General features: G+C 52.1%; 1 protein-coding gene across 1 annotated transcript; it reads left to right on the plus strand.

Annotated features, from left to right (window-relative positions):
• The first annotated feature begins 9,078 nt into the window (after nucleotides 1-9,078).
• Nucleotides 9,079-10,246, plus strand: TMEM158 (transmembrane protein 158). Its single transcript, XM_040995085.1, has one exon. It carries the CDS (start codon nucleotides 9,341-9,343, stop codon nucleotides 10,238-10,240), a length of 900 nt encoding a protein of 299 aa, XP_040851019.1. The 5' UTR covers nucleotides 9,079-9,340; the 3' UTR covers nucleotides 10,241-10,246.
• Nucleotides 10,247-20,914: the final 10,668 nt, after the last annotated feature.

A 20,914-nucleotide genomic window follows, 5' to 3' on the forward strand; every position in this document is an offset into this window, starting at 1 on the left:
CCGCCTTTGTAATGCAAGAGCAGTCTGAAGATGTCCTGGGGAGGTCCTGCTTATGCTGACCTGGGCCCAGGAGTTTGCTTTACCGAAAGCCTTGAGTTGGTGGGATTTGGCAGTGAGAAGAGATGATTAGGACTGAGCTGCGGTGGCGAGGTTAATGAGGAGAGGTAGACACCTTTGCACAATGCAAGAGCCATCAAGCAGGGCCCCAGTGGTAGCAGGAATGAAGGCCAGAGGCAGGCAGAAGGGATGTGAGTGCCCTTGGGATACCCAGAGGTACAGTGAGACAGATTCCCAGGTGATTTTAACGAAATCCAAAAGGACAATCACACTGAAGCTTTGGAGGATTCCTTCCCCCAACTCAGCTGGATCCACAAATCACAGTGAACATCCCAGGCTGTGGATTTCCATCAAGCATCTTCTACCTGCCCTTCCCTCTCATGCCCTCTGTAACTACCCAGCACTTCTTCCCAACCCAATGTCAGGCTCCACAGCTCACCTGCCAGGGGCTGGCTGGGCAGACCACATCAGGAGGACAGGCCACTTAGACCAGCCAATCTAGGCCCCTGCAGCTCATTTGAGCTCATTCACAAATGGACATGGTCATGTCTCAGCAACTCACACCCACGGAGCACTGGTGAACACGAGGCAGCGTGAGCGGCTTCACACTTTGCTTTGTCAGCCTGTGTGGTGCCAGACAGATTCTCACACAGTGCTTGAGCCAGGCACCTTGTGCCCAAACACCCCTGTGCTGGACTCACTTCCTGTCTGGCAACTCCAAGAGACGTCTTGCAAACTCTCCTGGAAGCGGTGTACCGAAGCTGGAGGTGACATGTTGAAATAGTCAAGCCCTAAAGCAACTTCGAATAGGAAAAACACGCGCACAAGAAATGTTTCTGGCTTCCTGCATTCCCAAGCACCTGTACAGATGCCGCAGGAATTGCCATGACATCTGTTTAAAGACACGGGTGCTGGGGATGCTAATTCCATCTGTCTTGGCAGATTCTGGCACCCATGTTACTCAGAAGCCCCTAAGGTGATTCTGACAGGCAGCCAGTGACGAAAGCTAACGTCAGAGACCTGTGTTTGAGTCTGGGAAGCTCTGCCTGCCAGGGTGCCAGCAAGGAAAGGTACTGATCAGCTTAAACAGCAGGCAGGTTGGCCCCCAGGCACTGATGGCCACCGTGGAAGCTCCCTAGTGCTTTCTCTCTTGGGAACAAGGGGACAGGAGGCCTCTCTGTAATGCGACCATCTGTTCCATTCCTTCCTTTAGATAGAAGGAAAGTGCTATCTCCCAGGCCCAGCCCAGCTACTTAGGCATTAATTAGATTTGTAGTTTTATTACCTCATTAGCATTTATGAATAAAATTGATAATGGAGTCTGCAAAGCAGGATGATGTAAGCTCCACTGCTGATCCTCATCCCTGCTAGTGAGTCTGGGAAGGTCACAGAAGTTGGCCCATGTTCTTGGGTCTCTGCCTTTTAGGTGGGGAGACCAGGACAGAGTTCTAGGATCCTGGCTTCAGCCTGGCTCAGTCCTGACTGTTGTGGACGTTTAAGGAAGTGAACCACTGGATGGAAGATTCTCTCTCTGTGTGTCACTCTGTCCTTCAAATAAACAAATACAACTTTAAGAAGTAGAAAAGGAAAAAACAAAGTTTAAAACTGTCAAGCCTCTTGGCCATTGCGTGCTTGTCATCATGCTTGGATTGGAAGGTGACCTATGCTTGCTGCGGCTCGGCTGCCTAATTAACACCTACCCTTCTTTCCTAAAATCCCCAGTAAACCGGCTACTTTCTGCCGGATAGGCTTTTACACCTGTCGCAGCAATTCTGGAAGTGATGCTTTGAAGTGCCTTTTCCAAATCCCCTGCTAATGATCTGGTAATTATTGTGGTGACTTTTTAATAAGGTGTGAAGCACTCAGCTTGCTGTCAGCCAAGAGGATCCCAAGGCTCGGGGCAAGAGAGACACAGCCAAGGAGAGAGGAGGAGAACCTTGAGCTGGGCCAAGGCAGGGGCTCTGACCGAGACCAGCACGGTCACCAAGAACCCTGGTTAGCACGTGAGGTCTCTCTGATGGACACTTGGGGAACTACACAAGTGAACCCCCAGTTCCCACCCACACCACAGGAGGCCATGCCAAACCTCATGCTACTCACCAAGGAGCCACACCCCCATAAATAGAATGGTAAGATTGCCCCTCACTGCCTTCCTCCCCCTACTGGACCTCAGTCCACAGCCAGAGCTGAGGTCAGAGCTGCCATACACAGAGACTTGAGTCAGAGCTCCTGATTTTCTCCACACAGCACTGTTGCCTTTGAAACCACCAGGGCCAAAGATGGCCAGCTGGGTTGGACACCCCTGCTACCTGGAAACATAATGAGCTGCCCATCTCCCATCTATATTCCCTAGCACCCTGATTTCGTGTGTTGAAGTGAATGGGGGCACTCCAGGGCTCAGTGCTGTGACTCAGGCGGGCTAAACCTGCTGCCTATGATGACAGCAGCCCATATGGTGCTAGGTCATGGCCCAGATAACTCTACTTCTGATCCAACTCCCTGCTTGTGTGCTTGGGAAAACAGAAGAAGATGGCTTGGTCCCTTTTCCATGTGAGAAATCCAGAAGAAACTCCAGGTTTCAGTCTACCCTAGTCCTAGCCATTGTGGCCACATAGGGAATGAACCAGGAGACAAAATAGCTCTTTCTATCTCTCCCATTCTCTGTAACTCCAACTTTCAAATAAATAAATCTTTGGGGGAAGAAAGAGGTGGGGTTATATCTCAGGCACAGGTACATCTGTGTTGGGTCTCCAATAGCCTAGGCACTTTTGTCACAAAGAAGGTTGCACATGCACCTCTGTATCGTGACTGTCCAGGTGCCCAGAGCATCTCAGAGGGTCCTCCCTTCCCTGCCCTCCCACCCCAGAACACAATCCCAGCAGACAAGGGGGGACCTTTTGGCCAACGACTCTTACAGAGCATCGCCCAGTGGAGGTGTCACCTCCAAAAAGGTGATGTGATGCGCTCCAGATCAAAGTGTCACCTGTGAACTCCTGGGATGGGACAATTGTCACCACCCAGGCCCAGCAGACCAAGGTGTCATCGTGTTTGCATGTGCTGGTTGGGCCTGGTTTCTTTAACAGAGAACAAGGCTTGACCGCAGGAACAACAAGGCCAGCCGTGCCCTTGGCCATCTGCTGTGTCCTGATAACAGTGGATACTGACTACAACTGCCAACACGCTGCCTGTCCTACCTCCCTTCCCTGGCTCCTGGGGTTCTAGACCCCACACCTCTCCTGTCTCTGGAATTTTGTCCAACTACGGAGACTGGTTAAGTGCTGCAAATTCTCTTTCCAAGCTGAGCTTCCAAACTTATACTTTTCTCTTTTTTTCTTTTTTAAGATTTATTTCTTTTGCTTGAAAGTCAGAGTACAAAGAGCAAGGGAGAGAGAGAAATTTCCCCATGTACTGGCTCACTCCCCAAATAGCCACATCAGCCAGAGCTGGATGGCCTGCAGTCAGGAGCCAGAAGCTTCTTCTGGGTCTCCCACATGGGTGCAGGGGCCCAAAGACTTGGGCCATCCTCCACTGTTTTCCAAGATGCATCATCATGCAGCTGAGTTGGAAATAGTAACTCCGCCCATGTGGGTTGCTGGTGCTGCAGGCAGAGGCTTTAATGGCTACAGCACAGCGTTGATCCCAATCTTGATCTCTGTGGCGAAGCAAACCCAGCTGGTTGGGAGTCTGGGTCCCCGACTCTGTTTGCTCTGAGACATTGGGATGCAGACACCCCAGGCCTCAGCATTTTTGTGGAGCCTTTTCACACTCCAAGAGCAGTGATGATAAGCACAAATGACAAGGTGGGGAAAACATTGCTTATCAGAGTTCCTCCCGAGAAGAGGCTTCATGTTCTCAAGAAATGGTTCCAAGGCAGCAGTTCTCTAAGTGCGGTCCCCAGAGCAGCAACAGCATTACCTGGGATCGGACCTTGTTATAAATGCAAATTCTTGGGTCAGCACTGTGAAGTAGTGCATAAAGTCTGCAGTGCATCATCTGCAGGATGTCTTGGGACCCTGCACCTGCGTGGGAGACCTGGAGGAAGTTCTGGATCCTAGCTTTGGATCGGCACAGCACTGGCCGTTGTGGCCACTTGGGGAGTGAACTATCTGACGGAAGATCTTCCTCTCTCTCTCTACTCCTCTCTGTATGTCTGCCTTTCCAATAAAAATAAACAAATCTTTTTCCGTCCTCGACTGCTTTCCCAGGTCACAAGCAAGGAGCTGGATGGGAAGCGGGGCTGCTGGGATTAGAACCGACGCCCACATGGGACCCCGGTGCGTGCAAGGCAAGGACTTTAACCACTACACTATCACGCAGGGCCCAGCAACTATTCTTAAAGAAATGGATTCCACTAGGAGCTCATGATAGGCATCAACCCAGGAAGGGAGTGTGCAACAGTAGCTGTCACCAAGAAGCAATGCTGTGTCCCCATCAGTGAGTCAGTGGCCCCGGCCCTTCTTTCTTTGCTTCTTCAACACTGCTCAGTATCGTTCATAAACACAGTATTAAGAATGCATCCGTGTTATCCTGAAAGCTTCCTGGGGAGACTGCGAGCCTCAGGCAGGACATCTGCCAACTGACCTAACAAAGTCCAGGTTCCCAAACCAAGGGGACCCCGTTGGCAAACAATGGCCAGAGTCCTGGCTCCTCTGGGAAAGCAGCAGTGACCCACAGCTCTGTCCGCAAGCTAATGCGTCAGACTGAGAACTGGCTGGAGGGATTCAGGACTCAGTGCTGAGTACTTGGTATGCGATTGCAAGCTGGCTAGATAACACAGCCCTCGCCCATGGCTGGCACTCCTGCACCTGCTTCCTCATCAATCACACAGGAGACAGACCTCCAGTTTGCAGTGTTGCTTGAGACAGATGGTGGAGGCCGTTTGGCAGAGCTGTGATTAAGAACGAGGTTATCAAATAAGGTTGAATCTTGGTTCTCCTTTTGCATATCAGTGCAAGAGACCTAATTCCTCTGATCCTCAGTTTATCCCATCTGTAAAATGGTCACATAGCAAATCTCTTCCTTGCTACACTCTAAGCACATGGCTGGGGCACAGTAAGTCTTGTTAAAGGGACAACTTTTGCTAATGTGGGCACCACCCCCAGGCCAAGTCCACAAGAGGTATTTGTCTCTCCTGCAAGTCTTCCCCACGGACACTACATGGGCACCAGCCCCCAGCTCTCTGGATCGGCAGAGGCTTGCTTCCTCAAATGCCTTCACTGAGACTCTCCCAGATGTCCAGCAGGAAGCTACTGCCCATATACACAAGGGCAGCCCCTGACCACCATGGACACAGAGCAGCCACACATGAACATGGCCTGCAAGGGACGGCCTGAAGCCTTCAGAAGCCTCGTCCAAAGGACGCCCAGGACTAACTACCACATGGAACATGCAGCCTGTTGTTGCTACCAGCATCCCAGGGGGAAAATTTCCCTTCTGACCAGAGTTCCCAGGAAGGACAAACATTCGTGCCCTGTACACTGGCAAGGGCATGCTGAGGGCACTGCAGGGCTGTGTGGTGGCAGAAACCAGGGACTGTCAGGAATCAAATCAACCAGACCCAAGGACTTCCGCCACACCAGTGCCCATGAGCACATTCCTGCCAGGGCTCGAGCTGCCCAGGTCAGGAATGAAATTCCCCAGGGAGATGGGTGTGGCCCACATTCTTCTCCCACTTTCTAGTCCTCCCTGCAAACACACAGCCAACACAACCTGGCTTCCTGCACCAGCAACTCGGATGTGTGGAGCTCCAGATTCCTAGTCCCATCTCTCCTCTGTGTTATTTTTTTTTTCAGGCTTTTGCAGCTCTCACTTGCCTCTCAGTGTACCCTGTATGGTTATAATATCTTAATTTCACCCGCATAATAAGAACTAACGAGCGACAGTACCTGCAACACTCTGAGGTCGGCAGCTGAAAGGAATTCAAGTCACCCTTGGAGATGATTTTTTTTTTAAGTTATTACTGCAATTGGCAGTATCAGGCAAAATTAACGAATCCCAAGGAGTGATATGGCAAATAAAGAGAAGAAAATCACCACGCATGATTGCTAATCGCTTTCTTGGAAGTCTTCAGTTACTGTTTTCAACAATAAATCCCATGTAGGGAAAAAAAAAAAAAGGAAGAACAACTTGCTATCCTTCATCAAAGTTTTCATTTCATAAAAAGGAAAAAGATCTGGGAACACGACTAGGAAATGGGTTGCATCTTTCCCTTAATCTGATATTGTGACCCCACTTTACCCCCTGCCTGCCAGCAGCTCTGCCCATGTCCACTCCTTAAGCTGTTGCTGGTATCCTGCCTGCTGGTAAGGCCCGGTCTGTGGAACTCACTCTCACTCCTCAGCCATCTACGGAGCCTCTACCGAGTGCAGTGGCCAAGTCTTGCCTCGGGGGAGCAGAGCCTCCAATACAGGGAGAGACATGAAGTGAAGCAAAAAAACAAAAGCAAAATAAAATGAAAAAATAAAAACTACACTAGCCTACTTGAGAAGACTGGCACAAAACTGGATTAAAAGATAATGTTTGTTTTAAAAAATTGTTTAAAAAAAATAGTATTTATTAGGGTTAAAAAAAAAAAAAAAGCAAAGCCCATGCAGTTACTTCAAGACAAGTATCTTCCCGGAGCTTTCAAAGACCCCATCCCCTCACCCACGTGAGCCAGCTGACCACAACAGCAAGGAGCAGGCCAGCCACACACAGGAACATGGAGGATGCACAGCACAGCAGGAACAGGTGCTGCTAACAGAAAAGGATCAGCCGAGGCTTGCCGCAGGAGCTGACGCCCGAGCACAGGACAAAGGAAGCCAGCGGCAGACACTGGCAAGGACAATATCCCCGGCCCAGGAACCAGCATGGCCACAGGCTTGGCATCCGCTCCTTGGATGCCTGGGCCAGAGTAGGCCAAGAGCAGAAAACGCAACTGGTGATACAACAAGGAGGTGGTCTGGGTTCCCAGCTTATGAACAAGGGTCAGCCTGTGGCATGGGCAGAATTCTCAGGCCCTGGACACACCCAGGAGGGCTAGCCGGGTCCTGTTGTGCCTCCAGCCAACGGCGCTGAAGGGAAAAAAAACCAAAATGGTCACTGTTGGAGGACCATGTCCCAACCTTTACATAATGCTGCTATCCTATAGTGACCAAGCACGTCTCTAAGCAGACGTATGACTGAAAGTTACTTTTCTCTGACTCAAACATGATCGTACCTTTTTCTCACTGAGTTTATGCACAGGCCAACCCCTTGGGAGGAGATATTTCTGCTGCTCCCAGAGATGGTGTGTAAAGCGACTGGCTTGAGGAGTGCATGAAGAGAAGGGTCATCCAAGCCGTTAGCAAAATCAGCCAATCTATCCCAGCCCAAGTAGTTACTGAGCCTCTGACCTCTATGCTTGGTATCTTTCCTCTCACTAGAAACAGGAGCAAACCTGACAGATTTCGTAACTTCATCATTAGCTTCTGTGCTCAAATCCTAACTGTCCAGAGAGAGACAGAAAATCGATCTAAAACTGGGAGCTGTGCAGTTGTCCGAACAAGCTTGTCACCCTGAGGGACGACCAGGTGGCGTAGGAGTCCCAGGTGTGTGCAACCAGGACAGGGGCAGGATCGGGTGGGCTGTTGGGTTCTAGGGCACACCTTTGTGGGACAGCGCCAGATTCTCCCAACAGACTTGCCTCTCCCTTCCCTGCTGCATCGGCAAAGCTCCAGAAGGCCCCGGAAGGATCAGACTTGAACCTCCAAGAATGCCATCACAAACCGTGCTCTGGCTCCAAACACACCTTCCAAGACTAGGCCTGTGGGACCCTCGAGACTTATTCTCAGCACTCCCCAGCCACGAAGCTCCGGGGAAAAGTGGCTCCACTACATGGTTCACGGGGTCCTGCTACACAAGGTCTGAAAGGAGGGGTCGTTTTTATTAAATTCCCACCGTCTGCCCCAGGAACATGAACCAAAAGGGGCATCCCTTTCTGTAGGACCCAAGAACGGCACCAGAAAGCTGACTTCGGCTCTGACCAGCAGGCGCTCCATCAGGGCAAAGACACAACCCCGTAGCAGCTCCGAGATCTTTACCTAGGCTCTGTTTTTACAATTTTCAGGCCCTCCTTTCCAATTGTTAGGGAACAACAGACCAATGCTTCTGCAAATGTACCCTAAGGAACCACTGTGGTTACCAGGGCCACCTGGACTCTGGAAGCACAGTGACTGCCAACCACCTGCCATTGCATTCCCTTCTGATCCCAGTTAGCCACGTTTGTTTCCCGTAAGAAAGGACAGCTGACTAGGGACATGCTTTTCAATACATCACTCTCGGCATAATATCCTCTGCCAAGGTGTGTGTGCACCGATTCTAACAAATCACTCAACATACATGCAGTTGCTACACCTCCCATGGGCCATTGGCTACATGGGAGGGAAACTGGCCAGCAGAGCCTCAAGTCTTTGCCACCAGGCTCTGTGCACCCCAATTCCTCTGCACAGTTCTTGGAATTTTCCTGAGGGTCGGACTGCTGTGAGGGTAGGACCAAGCGATTCTACTGTATTGGAGACACATGGAAAACAAAACAAAAAAGTGAACCACTGAGAACGGCCAGGAAAAAGCTAGCGGCGCCCGCAGCATTCTGTGTCCGGCTGGTGGGGTGGCCTCGGTTTCCCCTTCCGCAAAGCAGATGGGCAGGGTAGGCCCAGGTGTTCCTGGAGGCCGAGCAGGCTCCCCTCAGGCGTGACAAAAGGACCATATGGTGGCCCTCGATCCTCCCTCTGCGGACGTCATTCTCGCAGAGCGCGGGGGCGCTCGCTAGCTTCCCGGGCCTCGCCTGCGCGTGGCCCGCGACTGCCCTCGCCGCCCACACGGCCCCCGCCTCCGGGCCCTATCCCGCCGGCGATTCCCCGCCGCGCCCCCACCCGCCAGTCGCGTGGAACCCCGCCCTCCCCCGAGTCCCGAGCCTTGCGCGCGGAGGGCGGGGAGGGGCGGGGCGCAAGGAAGGCGGAGCGGAGCCGGGGAATCCTGCTCTGGGCTAGCGACGGGCCGGGAAGAGAAGCTCGGCCGTCCAAGGACCCCGGCGGAGTGGCCGACGGGGAACCCCGGACGCAGCCGAATCTGGAGGGATCCCCGCGCCTAGCGAGTCGCCGTCCTCGCCTCCGCGCCGCCCCCGTGGGCTGGCAGGTGCCCGGCGAGGACGCGCTCCGCCTCGCCGCTCACTCCCGCGGCCCCGTCGTCCGCTCGCCGGCTCCTGCTTGCCCGCGCGCCATGCAGCCGCCTCCAGCCCCGCGCGCGTAGGCGCCCGCCGCAGGCCATGCTGCCCCTGCTCGCCGCGCTCTTGGCCGCCGCCTGCCCGCTGCCGCCCGCTCGCGGCGGCGCCACGGACGCGCCGGACCTGCTCGGGGCGTCCCTCAACGCCTCGGCCAACGCGTCGTCCGCGGGCGAGCCCGTCGCCCCGCGCCTGCTGGCCTCGGCGGCCCCCGGGCATCCCGAGCGCGCGGGCCCGGAGGAGGCGCCGGCCACCGCACCGTGCAACATCAGCGTGCAGCGGCAGATGCTGAGCTCGCTGCTTGTGCGCTGGGGCCGCCCGCGGGGCTTCCAGTGCGACCTACTCCTTTTCTCCACCAACGCGCACGGCCGCGCCTTCTTCGCCGCCGCCTTCCACCGTGTCGGGCCGCCCCTGCTCATCGAGCACCTGGGGTTGGCGGCTGGCGGCGCGCAGCAGGACCTGCGCCTGTGTGTGGGCTGCGGCTGGGTGCGCGGCCGGCGGTCCGGCCGTCTCCGGCCCGCGGCGCCCGGTCCGGGCCCCACCGCCGGGACGCCTTCCGCGCTGCCCGCCTACCCCGCGGCTGAGCCCCCTGGGCCGCTGTGGCTGCAGGGCGAACCGCTGCATTTCTGCTGCTTGGACTTCAGCCTGGAGGAGCTGCAGGGCGAGTCGGGCTGGCGGCTGAACCGCAAACCCATCGAGTCCACGCTGGTGGCCTGCTTCATGACACTGGTCATCGTCGTGTGGAGCGTGGCCGCCCTCATCTGGCCGGTACCCATCATCGCCGGCTTCCTGCCCAACGGGATGGAGCAGCGCCGGACCGCCGCCAGTGCGCCCGCCGCCGCCCCCGCCGCGGTGCCCGCGGGCACCACCACCGCAGCCGCCGCCGCCGCTGCTGCAGCCGCCGCCGCCGCCGCGGCCGTCACCTCGGGGGTGGCGACCAAGTGACCGCGCCACGCCCGCGGGTGCCTTGCCTCCCGAGCGCCGGCCGGGGTGCTTCGTGCTGTGGTTTTTGTTCGTCTGTCCTTTCCGGGAGGGGGCCGCTGGAGAGGTCCCCCGAGTGGTGGGAGAGCGAGGTTTGTGCTGTGCTCCTGGCTTCAGGCGGGAGCCCTTGCACGGGACGGGAAGGAGAGAAATGGGGCCCTTTCTCCCCCTTGTTGCATCCCCAGCCCCGCCTCCCTGCCTTGACTCCCAGCAGAAAATGACCAAATCCTGTGTATTTGTTTTATATATTTAATAACCGTTTTAAATGAAAGTTTTAGTAAAAAAAAATACAAAACAAAAAGATTACCTTGCTATTGCTATAGTCAGAAGAGCTCTTTGTATCTGAACACAGTTGTATTTGAAGTTTGTTTTTTAATTTATTTGAGGGGGCGGGGTGTGGGCAGGATTTCACACTTGTTACCGCTGAATCTCGGACTCCTAGAAACCTTTTCCAAGCCGATCCCCAGTGACGTGGCCTGGTGGGCGTTTCTTCTTGTACTCTATGTGATTTTTTTGGCCTTTAATACAGACATTTTCCTCCAGAGATACGTATGTAGCTTTCTCTTTCTTTGATGTCAGGACTTGCAAAATGTCACCCCAAATTAAGGGATGGAGGGAGGCCCTCTCACAGAGAGAAGGGGTGCTCCTTGCGTTCCCCCTCACCTGGCTGGGAGAGGTGTTAGAAGGAACCCCTGTTCCTTGTCCTCACAGCCATCATCTGGGCTCTCACCACGTGGGTTCCCTACTGTTGCGGTGGCAACCAGGGTTCTACCTGATTTATCTTCTCTCTCACTGTCTCCATGCTCTACCCAACATCCAGTCAAAGTGTCAAAGCGGTAAAAATCAATAGTTCTTCTGATGACTCACTGCAAAAGGCGGGTGGGCATGTCACTTTCTCACCCATTAACTTTATGGACTGAAAGCTCTCTTTCCAAAGCCACTTCAGGGACCTGAGGCTGCTGTCAGCATCCGTGAGGTTTCTCGGGGAGGCGCACTGGTGGAGGGTAAACAGTTAAAAATCTGGAGGCCGTTTTTCACTCCTGGTTTCCATGACGTAGTGGGCTGAGATCTGCCAGGCTTTTCAAAAGAGTAGATAGAAAGTTCTCAAAGCCACTGAATTAAAAAAAAAATGGCCAGGCCTTTGAAATGGTTGGAAAGGCTGTTCTCCCTGGCTCCGTCCCCCTCCCAGCTTTGGAGAGAATACTTCAGACGGCTGCAGAGCTGTTGCACTCAGAGCTGAGGGTCCTGGCCCGGCCACATCAGCACTGCACACCCTCAGGCCCCCACCCCAGACCTGCTCACACTGGGTGGGGCCAGAGCTCTACGCTCTCCCCGAGCCTCCCAGGGCTTCTGGTGTGAGGGTCACAAAGAGCAGTCAGCCTGGACGACGGGTGTGGGCCACATTCCCCATCTCCAACTGCCCCTCTGGCTCATGGAGGTTCCAGGGGTATCTGTACCCTTGGGGAGGGCCGGGGTTGGGTGGTCTCCCTCTTCCTCCTGACGGAGTTCAGTGTTAAGCAAGTCTGGGGCATGCCGGTAACTGCCAATCCCAGTGTGGTCCACGGGCTGGGCACCTGACTCTGCATGAATTTCAATGTGATCTTAGCCCCTGTCATTACAGCAAGCGCTTCAGCTGTTCCCAGTGCGACAGACACAGTCGCTAGCCATTTTTTTTTTTTCTTAAGGTGGAGACAGGCTCAGCATCTCGCCCACCATCACACAGCGGTGTGAGGCAGCGCTGAGAGTAAATGCCAGGCTTCTGCCTCACTGAATGGTGTTTTCATCCCTGGAAGCTTCCTTCCCTGGAAGCGTTAGGAGCTAGCCACTGTCTGCTCACTGTCCACATGTCTGAGGAGCCGGAGAGCATGCGTCTTCAACGAGACACTTAGGCACTGAACAGAACTTGAAATATGTATCTCCCTGGCTGTACCGGTCATATCGACCCTGGGGAGTGTGTTTTCATGGTAGGGTTGAAGTTTTCAGTGCCTTTTGCTGCTGCCGTACACCTTCTGAAAGGGGAGTACGTGTGTATGTGTGTGTGACTGGTGCCCCGGGGTGGCTCCAGGAAGTGAGGACAGTCTAAAGATGGCTTCCATCTCTCAGCTGGGCTCAGTCTCTGAGTCAAGCTAGCCAGGCCTGGCGAGCTCAGCTGGGCGGAGGCATGCCCTCTTGTCAGTTTGACCGGCATCATCTCAGTTGTTTTTTACTACAGATCAACCAGCAGTCTTTCCTGGCCAGGAGAAATGTGCAGCTATAGCCTGTGCCCACTGACCTGTTCATACAGATTCCTGGGGGACAGGCTGAACTGCAAAAGATGCTGTTAGGTTCCCAGGACTAGGCACCATTTTCAGTTATTTGCGCTACTCCTCCTGGGCTGGGGGAGATGTGCACCCACCCTCAATGCTCCGCTGTGGCTGCAGACAGCTCTAACAGTGAGACTTCTCCATTCATTGTGACTGCCTTCCCTGAACACTTTGGTCCATGGCTAGGCTTGCCAGCCCCAAGCCTCATTCCCTGCTGGGCTGATGAAGGCTTCCGTGGAGAAGACGTCTTCCAGGGCTCCATGCCACGCTTCCATCCCTTCACTTCTCCAAGGCTCTCCCTGAGAGGCCGACGCACTGACTGATGGCAACTGCCTCCCAGCCTGCTGCTTCAGGAGCCCGGCCTCCATATGCAGCTTGTCTAAGGAGAGGCCGGCCTGCTGCAGCCACGCAGTCTTCAACGCTAAGGCAGAGCGCATGGCACAGACGATCAGCCATGAACACTCCTTTTACACAAATCTCACGTCTTTTTGTTTTGTCCTCTCTCGTCTAATGGTTCTTTCAAAACTGCAGCCTACGTAGTGTGGTCAAAGCCCACACCTCTCTCCCCGCAGCGACATTTCTTGTTGAATCATCACACATATAGGCCCAGGTACTCAAAGCCAACCACTGGTTTCTTTCCCTCTCCCGTCACCTTATCACGCAGGACACGCTGCAGAAAGTGGCAATCCCCAACCTCCCAATGGTTTAGCGTGAGCCCCTGGATCCTGTGGCCTTGAGGCTGTGCCATGTTTTCTTACTCCGCACTCTCATGATTGATATCACACAGGCCCACCCCTCAAGGGCCCTCCCCTCTCCCACCTGGCATCCTTCCAGTCTGTGCTGATGCTCAGGTGAGATCTGCCACCTGCAGGACAGGCCAAGGTCCTCAGGTATTACGAGGGTACTGGTGTCACAGCGGCGCACCCAGCACTAGCAAGGGCCTTGCCGGCCTGACACCCCATATTGCCCCTTGCCTCTTCCTGCTCACCACCAGCACTGCCTCCCTCAGTGCCAGGGGGAGATTTGGTGTCACCCTAGTCTGTTATTGGATGTGCCTTCATTGGCCAGGGATAAAAATAATTGATGTTTTGCTGACATCAGTGGCCTCATTTCAGCTGCATACAACTTGCTCCTAGCATGCTCCCTGGGAACTTCAAGGAAATGACTGCAGGAGTCCCATGGGAACCTGCTGGACTCCTGGGAAGTTCCAGCAGATTTCCAGAAGGTCAGCGGGTCCAGGAGGAGAGGACCACCTCGCTTTCCGGCCCTCCCCAAACACTCCAAGTTTGATGCTTGTATCACAAGTTTGAGAAACTTCTCCTGAACCCCAGAGCCCACTGCTCCCCCAGATAGCTGCTTCCCAGGACTCTCTGAGGTGTGGCTGCTTAGCAACTCACAGGGATGCCCTCTGTGAGCACCAAGGAGCTGTTGGGAATTCCAGTCCACCTCTAGGGCTTTGCTTCTGCCAGAGCCACTCGGACTGAAATCATGACTCACTGGCTAATGATCCAGAACTGCATGTCTTCCAGAACCTGGGAATCTGATGATCAGGCGTTCCTGGGCTCCAGTTACCTCTGTACACTTCCTATTCAGCTGGCCAGACAGATGCTGACTTCTCACCGCAGACTTCAACATTGCCCCCTGCTTTACCTCCTGTGTTTGCAGACAGCTCTGCGGTGGTTGGGGAAGGGGAGAAGGGGGGACTCAATGGAAAGCAGCAATGGTAATGCCTATTCTATCATAAACTGTGAGGTTGTTGATGGCGTTACTTGGGGCTGGAGGGAAAGGAGTAGACGTAAAAGGAAAAATAAAAATATAAAGGAGAGAGAGAATTGAAAACATCCTCTTGCAGAAAGGTGATTCCCCATCCAAACACGCGAAGAGGCAAAGACACAAAAGCACCTGCGAGAAATGAGCTGGGTGACCTGAAAGCTGAGCCTGAGGCAGGGGAAGGCTGGCAAGTGCAGGCACATGGATGCCCCTCACATGAAAAGGCTGCTGGCAGGTGCAGGCTCTGCTGGTTCCCCACTCCCATCCCCGCAGTTCTGTCTGTGAGAGGACAAGCTCTACCATCTCTGCTCCATCATAAAGCAGGCTTCTCCTTTAACCCTGGAAGGTCCAGAGCACTGAATTCCAAAGTGTGCCTCACCCAGCCAGAGAGACACATTCACTGTGGCAGCTCTGGGCTGTCACTTCACTCCCGGTAAACACAGCAGAGGTTCCAAGGAGGCTGAGCAAAGACACCTGGAGCTCCTACGTGAACACAGCTTAGATGTTCCTTGTGGAAACAGAACACTTTGCAAATTAACAAAGAGAAAGGCACCCATCTTCCTACTCCCCACAATGCAGTCTTCTTGCAAACCTTTGGGTGCCTCCATTTCCAGTTTTGTTTGGCATCTGTGTGTCCATGGGATTGTGCTGTGCAAAACTGCCTTTACACTCATTTCTTTTCACTTTATTTCAAAGGCAGACAGAAAGAGAGTGATCTTCTGTTAGTTCATTCCTCAAATGCCTGCAACATGCAGGGGTAGGCCGGGACAAAGCCAGGAGCCAAAGAGTTCATCCAGGTCTTCCAAATGTTGGCAGGGCCCCAAGCACTTGGGCCTTGCTGTCATCCTGCATTCTCATCTAAGAAGCTGGACTTGCAAGTGGGACACTGGCACTCTGACACGAGATGGAGATGTCCCAAGTGGCATCTGAACCACTGTGCCCAACGCCACCTCCTCGTCAATGCTTTCAAAAACATTTACTTCTTTAAGATGTCAGTTGTATCAGAAAACTTTGAAAATACCCTTCATAAAGCAGAGGAATCACTATCAGCAACAGTTCTACAGAGACCATGGCTAATATTTACCGCTGGCTATTGCAATGCAAATCTGCTCTACAGATTTTTACCCCGACAGACACCAGCTCCTCAGTGCCCTGCTCCCTCCCTCTGCTGCACAGGGAAACAGAAGGCTTCTCACCACTAGCACGGTGCACAGGCCATGTTCCTGACCTGTGGGTCAGGCAGCAGCAGCCCAGGATACAGAAACCTACAGAGGGCCAAACACCCAGTGGAGACGGAGAGAACAGCTCTGCTATCTTTCTCATCCCACACCCTTCAGCTTGCAGACACATATCAAAGCCAGACTGCACTTTCCACCTGCCTGGCAGAAACATCTCTGCCTTTGTGTCCGATGAGGCTGATAAGAAACAGAACATAATTTCAGGGGGTGAGCGATGTGATTCATCGCCTAAAGCCATAGCCACAAAGCTGCCTGGGATTGTCTGGATTTATTTGATGTCCGCGGTAACAAAAATGAGCTCCGAGACTCAATAAGCAGGAAGGGGATATTGCTTCCGGGCAACACAACCCGAAGAGCGGTCACAGCTCCACGTGGCCCAGAACCAACCATCAAATGCCCACGCTACCGGGGGTGGGTGCTGAAGATGGAGTGTCTGGAGGCTGCTCCCAGACAGGAAGGAGCTGGGTTCAGAGGAAATGGCCAAGGACTGAAACCATCAATGGGTCACATGTCCTCAGCACCACTCCCGGTCAAGGGGCTGAGTCAAAATTTTCAAATGTGGCTCTTGTCTTCGATTGGGTCCTCCAGAAGTACAGACTGGTTTGGAAAGTGTCATGTAGTGATGTACTAAGGGCCCAAGGAGGAGTAGAGCGCAAGAAGCAGGCTGGAGCAGGGGAGGAGCAAAACCAAGATCATAGCTCAGCTGGAGCAGGTTTCTGGAGTATGAGTTGTCACAAGTTGCCCCACCCCAAGGCAAAAGCCTGGCTTTTCATATTCCACTTCACATCCTTGGCCACACTCTGGGTGGATGGTACTGTACAGGCCGCTTAGAAGCTTCCAGTTAGCTGGGCCTGGCACCATAGAGGAGGTGGCACTGCTAAATGGATGACAGCAGCCACTACTCTAGTCATCCAGGGGTACCTGTGGCCTTCACCAGAGACCCTACTAATTCTGGAGTCCCTTCCCCATCAAAGGTGATGTGGAAGGTGCCTGAGTAGCATGAGGCTCAAATGTGCCCCCTGGAAGTTGAAACTTCCTAATTAGCCAGAATGCTGAGCTCTGGGCCTTGGTCAGCTTTGGGAGAGGTCTGGCTGCAAGTCTTGCCTCCAGGTGATCTGCACTCCACTCCACTGAGGTACAGCTGGCTCTGCCATATTGGCCCTCTCTGATGAAGCCAGAAGTGCTAGCCTTTTGCCTCTGCACCAAAGTCCTGACTCCTTTACATCTGTATTAGGGAAGTCCCAGAGTGTGAGGGAATTTGCTGAGGCCACCAACAAGCCAGAAAAGACAGGAGATGGGCACCAGGATACCTGGCTAGGGTGCCCACCTTGGGTCTTGGACATAGCACTCGTCCTGAGTCTGCTCTTCTCATCTGCAGCACAGGAGAGTTGCATGAGGGAAGGCCTTAGCCCCTTTGGGGCCTGCAGTTTCACATGCCAGCTCCCCTCTTTCTCATCTTCTGCATCCAGTCAGACTACACCAACTACCAAGAAACACCCCCAGAGTGTTTCTCCACAGGGACACTGAAACGGATGCAGAGACTACTAATTTTTCTGGGTGATTTGGAGAAGAGAAAAATGTACAAATAAAGAGGATTTTTAAGATTCCAGAACGGGATTTGCCACTGGACTATCTCAATTGGCTGCTGGCATGGTTCTAATGGGCTGTAAGAGGATCAGGATATTTGCATCCCTTTATTCCAATAGCCAGAGACACGAAGTAAGACAATGAGGCAAACTGGAAAGGAGAAAGGTCTCACACATTAAAAATGATTGTCAGTTAATTCTGATACCCTAAGGCATGGTCTGTTCCAGGTTCGACAAACACACTCATATGGGTTGTGGACTTACTACGTGCACAAAAGCTGACCTTCCCAATCCTGACAGCAAGCTGAGGAGGAGGCTCTCATTTCCACCACTTTCATGACTTATGAACAGACAAGGACTGAGGGAGTCTTGCTTACGCGGGCACCCGAGTTCACAGAACTGTCATATAGGGGAGTCATCAGCAGCCCACTCCCTGACCACACTATTCACAAGCAGGGTAAGAAAGGGTAAAATGCAGCTAGAAGCTACTCTCAGGAAAAAACCAATAGGAATCCACTGACATCCTGTGTCTTTGATTCTCTCCTTCATATCAGACCTAGATTTAATCAGACACCTTTTCATTTAGAGTAACTACAAAGTATATTAAGTGCACTTAATATGGTTAATAAAAATCGAACAGTTTTCCAGAGAAACTGTTGTTTTGAAAACAGTCTTTGATACCTAGACTGAATATACATGTGCCAAGTCTCAAGGACGTTATTTAAAATTTATTTAGAAGTCAAAGTTAGATACACACACACACACACACACACACACACAGAGTGAGTGAGTGAGAGAAAGGGAAAACCTTTCATCCACTGGTTTACTCCCACAGCTGGCTGCAACAGCAGAGGCTGGGCCAGGCCAAAGCCAGGAGCTTCCTTTGATCTCCTACACGGATGCATACATCCAAGCAGTTGGGCCAACCTCTATTGCTCCCCCAGGTCATTAGCAGGGAGCTGGCTCAAGAGTGGAGGGCAGCTGAGGACCACTGTGACCACTTGGAGAGTGAACAGGCAGGCAGGAGCTTCCTGTGTGCCTCTCTACTTGTCAAATTAATTACAGTTTAAAAATAGAACCAGAGTTCTAGTTCTGTTAGGTCCCACAACACATTGGTGAAAAGCAGTGGAGCCTTCTGCAGCATGTTTAGAAGCTATGGATCCTTTTCTGCATATCTGGAAGGTGACCGCAGGGAATAAAGCAGACTGTGTCACAGCCCCTATCAGACTTTCCCAAGGGCAGACACCAGGCCTCTCTAGTGGACCGGACCCTCAGCATCAGGAGGGCTCTGGGCCATTCAGAACAAGGACAAAGGTCACAGCCAGACACACTTACGTTTCCAGGAAATTTAAAGCAGAAAGATTTTGGAGGGGTGGCAAGCCTACACACCCACTCTCCCACTGAGGTCCCCCTGGCTACAGTGGAGAAGGGAGAATAGACGTTGGGGAACCTGAGGTTACCACCTAACACTGCCTCTTGCAAAGAAGGATTTATTATTAATGTTATCTTTAAAATTTATGCAGGAGTTGGTACTGTTGGGCAAACCCCGGCCTGAGATCCTGGAATCTCATTTGAGTGCTTATTCAAGTCCTGGATGCTCCACTTCCAATCCAGCTTCTAGCTGGTACACCTGACAAGGAAGCGGAAGATGGCCCAAGTGCTTGGACCCCTGCACCTGACGGAGTTCCACGTTCCTGGCTCTGACCTAGCCCAGCTTGGACCATTACAGACATTTGGGGGTGGGTGAAGCAATGGATGGAGTCTGTCTCTGTCTGTCTCTCTCTCTTTGACTCTGAAATAACTAAATAAATCTTTTCTTTAATTCTTACAAAAAGTGTTCATTAGCCACAGCCTATTTGTTGTCATAGACTTTAATTATTCACAGATTACCCTAGAATGAGAAACTATTTTCCTCTTGGCACATTCTCTAGCACCTCGTGGGACACGAGTTCAGTCCCTGGTTGGGAAGTGTGGTGGCACACATGGGATGGAGAGCAAGCCAAGCCTTCCCGGGGCAGGTTCTTACCTGGCAGCTAGCTGGGCTGAAAATCAAATTCTACATCAGGACAGGAAAGCAGGGCTGGGCGTCCACCTTGAAAGGCAAGAAAGCTTCCAGCATATTCTCCCCTTCTCTTTCTAATTTTGATTTTTTTTGTGTGTGTATGTTGTGTAAACATGTACTAGGAGCCAGAGAGGTCTCTTCTGTTCTACTTTAGGGTATGATTCACAGGCAACGAGGGTGACAAATGCATTTATCCCTGTAGCCAGGACCCTATGGAGGCACAGAAGGTCTCCACCACCAAGACACCCTTGGTGCCAACTTCCTGAACATTAATCCTGATTCCACATACCACTTCATACATGAACACACACAGGCTACTCCCACTGCTTTCACCCATGTTTGGTGTTGCCTTTCTTAAAACATGACACAAATGTGAGAATACAAGTGGGCTCCTACATGTCTGCCTACTTTGACCCAGCCTTGTACTGTGAGATTCAGTTAACTCTTCATGCCTTTGACTCATTTGTTTCTGTTCCTGAAGAATAGTGTTCGGTTCTATGGACAACACAGCACACTCCTCCTCCAGTTGATGGGTGTGTGCATGGGCTTTTTCTGGTTTTGAGCTCTTTTGCTAAAGCTCCTATAAAAGATTTCATATGTAAATGTCTTCTTCCAATTTTTTTCCTGCGCCAGCACTTAGCAGAATTAGAAATCATAGTGCAGATACATGTTTCTCTTCCTGAGAATTCTGCTGCTCTCAAAGTTTTTAGCAGCAATCGTACAGTACCAGCAGCAATGTGTGAGTTTGTGTAGCTATATTTGGAGTGATTGGTCTCTTCTAAAAAACAAGACTATTTTATTTGTTTGAAAGACAGACATTTAGAGAGAAACAGACGGACTGGGAGAGGTCTTCCATCTGCTAATTCATTCCCTAAATGCCCACAACAGCCAGTACCGAATCTGGTCAAAAGGCAAAACACCAGAACTCCAATCTGGTCTCTCAAGTGGATGGCTGCTTAAGAGACCCAGAGTGAACTGGGAATGGCACTGGGACTTGATATGGGATGTACCACAAGCAGCATTTTAGTAACTGTATCAAAGCCCTCCTCTAGCTTCTTTTCTTTCTTTCTTTTAAAAGATTGATTTATTTTAATTAAATAGTTAGAGAGGGGGGAGAGATGGAGAGATCTTTCATCTACTGGTTCACTCTTCAAATTGCCACAACAGCCAGAGCTGCACCAGTCTGAACCCAGAGATGGGAGCTCCTTACAGGTCTCCCATGTGGGCACAGGGATCCAAGACTTGGAGCCAAATCCAATCCAAGTGTCTGACATTTTCTCAGGACAGTGACTCAGGGCTGGTACCACAGCTTTCCATTTGGGATAACTCTGCTGTATTCGCCGTTTAAAGTCACCTGCAAGGGTTTTTGGTGGCCTTTTGATTTGATGTGATATATCCACATTGATATCTGTATCTGCACATTAATATAGAAAATGTTGAGAATATAGGATCTACTAAAAGAATGACAGTGACCATAAGTGTGAGGCTCGGAGAAGTAGCATGGTGGTAACAGCTGAGAGTCAACTGAAGTGCTATTTTTTTTTAATTTCAAGTTATAGCTCAAACATACCTCAGGCCCAACATGGTAAGAGGATCAGGACTGGGAGGCACCTGCAGAAGACACTGTAACCTCCACACTACCCAGGAAAATGTGTCACTTGAGGTCAGACCTCAAATAG

This window comes from Ochotona curzoniae, unplaced genomic scaffold (genome assembly GCF_017591425.1).
Source record: "Ochotona curzoniae isolate NIBS_2020 unplaced genomic scaffold, NIBS_Ocur_1.0 contig_908, whole genome shotgun sequence".
Classification (NCBI taxonomy): Eukaryota; Metazoa; Chordata; class Mammalia; order Lagomorpha; family Ochotonidae; genus Ochotona; species Ochotona curzoniae.